General features: G+C 47.9%; 1 protein-coding gene across 1 annotated transcript; it reads right to left on the bottom strand.

Moving 5' to 3' along the window:
- Window positions 1–3,399, bottom strand: F4812DRAFT_451169 (Rho GTPase activation protein; the record flags this gene model as incomplete). Its single annotated transcript, XM_047936172.1, has 1 exon — window positions 1–3,399. One exon carries the CDS (start codon window positions 3,397–3,399, stop codon window positions 1–3), a length of 3,399 nt encoding a protein of 1,132 aa, XP_047790418.1.
- Between the last annotated feature and the right edge of the window lie 4,713 nt (window positions 3,400–8,112).

The raw sequence follows: 8,112 nt of genomic DNA, 5'->3' as shown, positions 1-8,112 counted from the left end.
CTAGTGCCTTGAGCTGTTGTCGCTCTGCCAGGATTCCGAGAAGCTGCTTAGAATGCCTCTACCAGTCTTCTCCTCCCTTTCTCTATTTCTCTCCTGTCCTGTCGATGAGCCGGCTAGCTCCTTTTCCCTTTCTCTCTCCCTCTCCTTTTCTCTCTCCTTGTCCTTCTTTTTGTCCTTATCTCTCTTGCCGCTTATTAGGCTATGTAGAAAGCTGCGAGGATTCTTCCCATGCTTCGCCCGTATGGTACCCGAATTTGACATCTCTGTATTATCGGACCCGTAACGAAAAGCCTTGCCTTCTTTCGCATGCGCCCGGAATGCTTGACGGTCACAACCATCTGGCTCGCTCCCAGACGAACCTGGGGGGCGGTAAGAGTCGTTCTCGGACCAAGGGGGAGGGTTCCCATATGCCACGTTAACTGCATCCAAAAGGGATGTCCTTTCCATAACCTCTGCCAGTTCGTCCGTGTCCACTGATTCATTCTCCGACGCACGAAGTGCTTCGACTCTAGCAAGGCATTCGTCAGAGCGTCTTTGAAGATCTAAGCATATTATATGGAATTCCGCCAGCTCGGCATCGAAATCGGCAGGATCGGTAAGTGCAGATTTATGGCTGGATTCAAGCCAAAGTTTGACTAAGGCTGCGAAATTCCTGGGATGATCGATAAGGTATGGTAGAGAGGGGAATCCTTCCCTCGATATTGGAGATAGGCGGCCGAGGATTGTGATGGGAGTCGAGTATGAAGCTGGGACAGCATAGAGGTTACGCTCAGTCGGTATCGAACATGTCTGGTCTATGTAATCTTTGAAAGGTTGCCTATGAATGCCTAAAAATTTGTTCATAGGCTCCATCCAGCTTTCTTTCTTGCCGAACGTGGATAAGTTTGCTAGAGCCTGGAGCCCTTTCGCTATAAGGGTTAGTGTACGTTGGGCTTGAGCTCTTGGATTGTCCCGCAAGAGTCCGAAGAGTTTAGGATTTAAGATCGCTGGGCAGATAAACCGAAGGAACAAGAATCCCGAGACGCTTGTGTAGGTAACGGTACGAAGAAAGTCGCCGTAGCGATCTTCCGCGACAGCTCGAACGTACTTGAGGATTTGTCGGAGTTCAAACGGTAGCTTCGTTGCGGAATCAGCTATACACTCCCACACCTCCGTCGTCAGTTGTACCAAGAGGGTCCAGTGTTGTTGCAACTCATCGCTATGGTGGATTCTGCTCGGATCTACCTCGCAATCCGGATTCAACTCATTGATTTCGAAGATCTTTTCTGCCAATATCTCCTCTAAAAATTCTTTTCCAAGCCGGCGCATGTGAAATTCCAAAGCTTGAGTGAGCAGAGAGTTGCCACGAAAAAGTAGATTGGCCTCGCCGGCTAAGGTCTTCATGTCGCGGACGAGCATGTCCCTGTCGCCCGAGTTTGCGGAATCAGTCGACTTCAGTCGTCGGCTGAAGCGCAGCCTCTTCATATTGTTCTGGCTTCCAATCCCGTCTATCTCTTCTTCGACAAGAGCCATAAGCCATTCGCTGGTAGTTCCTGACACTTGGTAGATATTTAAGAGTAGCTCTGCAAGCCGTCGCATGGCGGAGGGTATAGCTAGGGCAATTTGACTCGTCAGCCCGACGCTGAACTTGTGAAGAAGTTCAGATAACGGCTCATAATCCTTCGTTCCGAGGACCACCAGCTCATCGTGATTAACTTTGACAAACATGCTCCCAATACTATCTTGCTTCTCATCATAGACTTGAAACCATTGCTCATGATCCTTTGCGCGTTCCAACTTTTCCAAGGGTATATCCACCGCTCCGCATATAACTTCTGTCAAATCAATCGTCTTAGGCACACCTAAACTCGCTTGTAGCTGATGACTCAAACTTTCCAGATTTCCATCAAGTCGCTTTAGAATAATAGATAAATACGGTAATGTGCTGGGTAATTCAGTAAACTGGGCAAACTCTCGCCAGAACGGGTTCTTTGTGTCGGTCTGGGTCGTTGTTCGGGATCGAATTTCGCCATCTAAAATCACCTCGGCAAGGTAATTCCCGGTCAAAGGATCTCGCTCTTTAGAATGGCGGTCGTGATGCTCTGGACCTGGGGTTGCTTTTCTTATTTTCGCTTCGGTAACTCTGATTTGTATGGTTTTCTCTAAGCGAAATAGCTGCCCTTGAAAATCATTCATGAAGTCTTGTATTTCTATTACCTGGTCTGTAGATGCTTCAAGACCGTATAAATCAGGTACGGCAAATGCCCGTAGGAGCACAAACCAGACCTCAAAGAGGACCCTAGAGTCGAGAGCAAGATACACAGGCCGGAATATCGAAAGCTGCTTGGCTGTGGATGCGTACGTCGGGAAGATCGCAATGCAATATTCTTCGTCTAAGACAGATCTGTCTAGTTGTTGTATCGCACAGCGAGAAAGCTGTGGTAGCTCAATTACCGAAAGTACCGCTACATCATTCTCTGTCATCAGTTTGAATTCACCATTATCTTGCAAGATGCAAGACACCTTCCTCCACGCTGTCAAGCCTGAACGGAGATCTCGGGTAGATGACCGTTTCACGATTGCGCGTGGTGACGTAGCGGTGCCTTTGTCCCACAGCATCACCTTGCCGACCTTGATGATGGCCGCATCCTTAGAGGACGAGCCGCCTACGGCCAGAGATCCTCGCCTTTTCATTTCCGGTCGAGCGGACCCGGGTGAACTCGTACTTCTGCCGTTAGCAAATCTCACGATACTGGGGCGGAGTTGTTGCCAGCAAAGAAGACTGGCAAGCCACCAGTCAAAATCTGCGGGTGAAAGAGGTCGTAAGAAGAGTTCCACGCCCATCTTATTGTTTAGAATTTCCAAGCATGTCCCTTTGTTGTCCAAACCGTCAACAGGTACAACCCGGCACCCCCGAAGGTCGGTAACTAAAGCAGTAGGAAGCTGCCCAGTGAGACCGGAGTCACAATATAAACTACCTCTGTCTTCGTCGATCCAGGCTGTTCCACAGTGCCAGAGACCGTTCATCTCGGCCTGATACTCGATTTCGCCTTTCATGCGACCGGCCGAGGCCTTCATTAAATAGAGGATTTTATTCGCATTGTTCGTAGGAATCGGAAGAGGTAGTGAATCAACAGAAGGTGGTGGTGATACTAGGGGAGACGTAGGACGAGAAGAACCGCGTTTTATTAGGCGCCGGTTAGAAGATTTTTTATCTTTGTTGGATGATAGGGTGATTTTTAGATCCGGGGGCCTGGTTTGTGCGACGGATGGATAGCCAACTGACTCAAGCACGGTCGGCGGGGGACGAACCTCAATATCTGCAACTACCTGGGAGCCTGATGACGAGAAAGACCCTACTCGATGTCGGCTATCAGAAGCAGACGTGGTTTGCTGTCGCAGTGCTATCGCACCATCCATAGTATGCGTGCGTGGTCTAAGAACTGCCTTTTGACTCTGCGATGGCAGACTCGAGGAGATACTGTCCAAAGATTCGCTATACGCTTCATTAAATACGGCACCCTGTCTCCTTTCTCCGCTGGGTATAGATCTTGGTGAGCTGTGTTGGGGCGAAGTGCTACCAGATCCCTGCGTCGCTTGTGCGATGGAATTCGCGTCCGCGGCCTCGCCGTTTTCGCCTCCCTCAGGCGTAATTGTCCGAATACTATTGCCCTGCATGTTGACATTGGATCCCAAACTTGTACGCGCATCACTTCTTATTGCCCATTCCGCACCTGGTGGGAGTGTGTCACCCACGGTAGCCAACGCCCAGTCTGAGAGGTTGTCGATGTGATGAAGATCGTTTTGCGTATTCCCTCCTGGCGGCGGCGGCGGGGAGGCACCGCGAATATGTCGTTTCGAAGGCATAAATATTGAGAGATCACGGCATCGAGCGCTGGACAGGCGCGGCGCAGATGGAAAAAATTGATGTTGTGCCTTGCAGTTACACGTATTATCGCGGCAGCCATCCACCTCTTTCAACAACGGGATTATGCGAGTCTGATTTGCATGAAAATGCCGTCTGTCATAAGTCGCTAACGGATGTTATTTCGTTTACAAGCTGCCATCGGGGGATGGGCATTCTTGATGAATAATGTGGATTGTCGAAATGCTATGTAGGTCCGGTTAGGTGGATCGGCGCATGATAAGACAAAGTACGCAAATTTGAGTCGAATATCTGCGCCGTGGATTTGGCAAGAGATTCGGTAGGTGAATGTTTTCCCTTTCCTGCAGATATTATCATAATATCGTGTACCTACCTTCAGAGTTTCCGTCCAGTGGCACGCATACGGCACGTGGAGTATTAAGCGTCAGGGATTACAGCAACCGGTAAGCTTTTAGGAATTGCTAGTTGAGGTGTGGGCGAGAAGTCGAGTGGTTCAAAGCTGGCCGTCTGCCGGGCTCGGCTCGCATTAGAGGACGGTCAGGAGGGCACAGCAGAGGGTGCTGTGTGTTGTTCTACTCGTTCGTTAGGTGGCCAGGGCTATGCAGGAAGAGCAGGCCGGCTTTGGGTTCTATGGGTTCTGGAGCTTCTGGATTTGCACAGCAAAGGTCGGAGTATTATCTGCAGGACCACAGCTTGTTCTGAACCATTGGCGAACGACGATTGGGTCCCCGGTCCAGGTTCAGGGTCGAGAGGGGCGAGACGGCAAGCTACCGGTCAGGTAATTTGGTGGGGAGAGGAGGGTGCGACGACAAATAGGGAAGAGGTATTGCCGTTAAGGAATAGCTCTAATTAAACCACGTAGAAAATGAATGTCTCAGATGTAAATTGCGGGCAAAAGGGTACCTATAGTTTAGGTACTGTAGAAGAAAAAGGTATGTAAATGGGGCTGAAGAGGATCCTATTTTGTTATTTTATTTTATTTTATTTTTTGAGTTGAAAAGGAAAGCGGTCATAGCAAGATGCTAAGATGAACAAAGTGAATACTTACTTCCTAAAGGTAATGTTCTAAGCTTCCATGTTCCTTCCTTCGCTTGATTTACCAGTAAAAAGTGGTAAGGGAGGAAATGCCTATAAGAACAATACAATACCTATAATATAGAAGGTTACCTAAGGTACCTAGACCTAACATAAGGTTACTGCCATTGCAGGTGCAGCATTGCAGCATTGCAGCAGGTGCGCTTACCTCTACACGGTCTTCCACCCCTCCCGGGGCCGCTGTCATGACCGCCTTATTTACCTTAGAGAAGCTTAGATCCAAAAAGTTAATTGCACTTACCAGGACCCCAGGGAGCTAAATAACCTAAGAACCCTAGAGTTACACTAGCTAGTCCCCCTTGTCAAAACCCAGCAGCGGCCGCTATCATTGGTCTTAACTATTAGTCGACCTGGTTTTGACTCTTACAGGTATGTAACCATCTATCTCGTCACGCTACTACTTGAAGGTTAAGAGATTTCCATCTTTAGTCGATTGTGACTTGTTACTATCGATTAGAAATTAGGACGGGCTGGACAGGCTGGACAGGCTGGGGACAGGCTGGACAGGGAACATACCGCTAAATGTTTACGCCAACGAAGCATTATGGAACTCGTACATGGGTGACGGGACCTGTCTAACCGATCCCAGTTCGAACCTTCATACCTAATCTGTAACCTGGTTGTCCTGGCTGTCCTTGCTGTCCTGTTTTGTCCCACCGATTGTTTTCTAATGTTGATAGGTCCAGCCGAGGGGACCAAGTCCTCTGAAAGTAGCTTAATACTACCGGGGATTGTACCTAGGTAGGTAAGGATGAATGGAAACACTTCCTTATTAGTTGTTAAACATCCGAACGTTCATCATCCATAATACCTACCAAGTATCTACCTAACCTAACCAAACAAAGCAATCTTAGCAGGTTATCGGAAGCGAGATATCGCGAGGGCAGAGAGCAGAGAGCACAGTAATTACCTAGGTAATACCTCATATCAATCATCCGATATATACCTACCTACCGAGGCAGCCTGGTTCGCGCTGGTAGAATCCGTGACTTGGAAGCTACAGGACGGTGGACGCCCCGGCGGTATACACTACTACCACCATTGGCCTGAGCGTTTGCTAACAAGGCTCACATAATTAGTGACACGGACTAAGACGACCTCGAAATCAATTTGATAAGCAATTATTGGAGGTGTAAATAGACGATTCGCTCAGAGCCGTTGAGCCCCCACACCTCAGACCGTCATAGGAAATTCCAATGTACTATTTGGACATCCGGACGTTCTTGTCTTAAACCTCGACATCTTAGTCAGTCAGTAGGTAGTAAACAAGGTGACTAGGTATTGACTCTAAACGAGGCTACACAACATGCCCAGTGGGATATGAACTAGGTACAAATCTCCCCCAAGACGCGAATTTGGGAACGAAACGCAGGCTTCTCGTTATTCATATTTGGTTGACGAACCTATCACCGGAGCCGAAGCCTTGCGTTTGGCGTGACTAAAAAATGTCACCGAATTCTCTTCTGCGCCCTGAGGCGCCCGCAGCCTGCTGTCTTGTGTTGCCCGTATCCAGATTCCCGGATCGCCTGCGTTGGTTCCATGAAACTTCGATGCCCGATGCCCACACCATGCATACAGTTCCATATTCGGGGCCTGTAATATATGTACATACGGTTACATATCTCCTGCATATAATATACTATAATATAGTATAATATATAACATGCATACCTACCTACCTATCTAGTTACCTAATAATATAATAACTAATATACATAAGTTCCCATTCGACTTTTGATGCTGTGGAGAACGACTCGAGCAGGATTGGCTTTTATTACGAGAACGGAAATTGTTCTGAACATTCTCGAACGATTGTGACAAGCATATGAGGGGGCACATGGTATCCCGTGAAGTTTAAAGTGGGAAAAGCTACGAAAAGCTACGAAAACCTTCTGGGAAATATGAAATATACGAAATCCACTTGGATTATTAGCTTGGACGCTACTACGTACATAGTAGCCTAAGGACAAAATTTCAAATGGTCCGTTCCGCAGCGATCGGCCGAAACGGTGGTTTTCCAAGGATACCTATTCAAAGGGATCCATTGTTTATAATGCAACATATATTGTCCTTGATGTGTGATGTGTTGCTTGTTGACGCTTTGCTGATCTCCCGTTGGCGTCTTTCGATTTCCGCGTTTTCTCGAAGGAGACGAAAACCGAGCGAGCTTCAGCAGCTGGGCATGTACCACGAGCAAAGTTCGAATTGCAGAATTGGCCGCCGCGAAGGTCATGTACGTATGAGGCAATGTATTATGACCGATGTCCACTGTATGTAGGTATGTAGGAGGTATGTAGTGTAATTGTATTACACATGTCTGCCAAAGTTACGGTGTCTTTCCCCGCTGTTCCATGTCTTGTCTCGTCTCCCTATTCTTCGCTTAGCCCGAACCTCAACAAGAGCCCGGAAGACGCAATTGGCCCAAGAGCGCAGGCAACCATTAAAAGCTGCCGTCCAAACTCAAAGCAGCGGTAGCGACGAAAGAAAGAAACAACAACAACAAGTCAGGGAAAAAGGTGAAGAAGATCCGGGGAGTGACCCATTTATGAAACATTCGATTTATGTTCTTTCATAGTGTAATCTTTCCTACCTCATTACAGGTAGCAGGGAATAAAGTCGTGAAACAAGATTATGTTGGGTACGAGACAGGACATCAGTCACAAGACCTCTCGGCTTTTGCGAATGAATCCCCACACAACCGTGAAGGAGACTAGGCTGCTGGACTCTGTACATAGTAAAGTGCTCGAAGGAATGAGAGCCTTGTCGACAAAAGCTTACGCAATGCAGGTCCCAGGACCAATGCAATATACTAATAAGCATGTAAATGTCCCCCGACAAGTGGTTTGGACGGGATCCTATTCGATATCCAAATTAGGCAATATCTCGTACAAGCGCGTCCTGTCCGTGACGTATTTCAACAGCTCAATTCACTATGGGTCGGTACACATATCAGGTTAGGTACCTTAAGTTGCCAATCAGCCCTACCCAAAAGACACCTTCAGACCTACAATAAGCGGGTGAAGGGAAGCTGTAAAGAGGCGGTCTCCCCGACCCAGCGGCACGGAACGTCCACACCCTCAGTTATGCTTCATAAGATGAGAGGGTATTGATGAGATAGCCATTTAGGTACTAACATATTGGACAGACATCCG

The sequence above is a fragment of the Daldinia caldariorum genome (genome assembly GCF_022478825.1).
Source record: "Daldinia caldariorum strain CBS 122874 unplaced genomic scaffold F4812scaffold_8, whole genome shotgun sequence".
NCBI classification, from domain to species: domain Eukaryota; kingdom Fungi; phylum Ascomycota; class Sordariomycetes; order Xylariales; family Hypoxylaceae; genus Daldinia; species Daldinia caldariorum.
The sequence above is the reverse complement of the archived record's forward strand: the minus strand, read 5'-3'. Positions and strand labels throughout refer to the sequence as shown.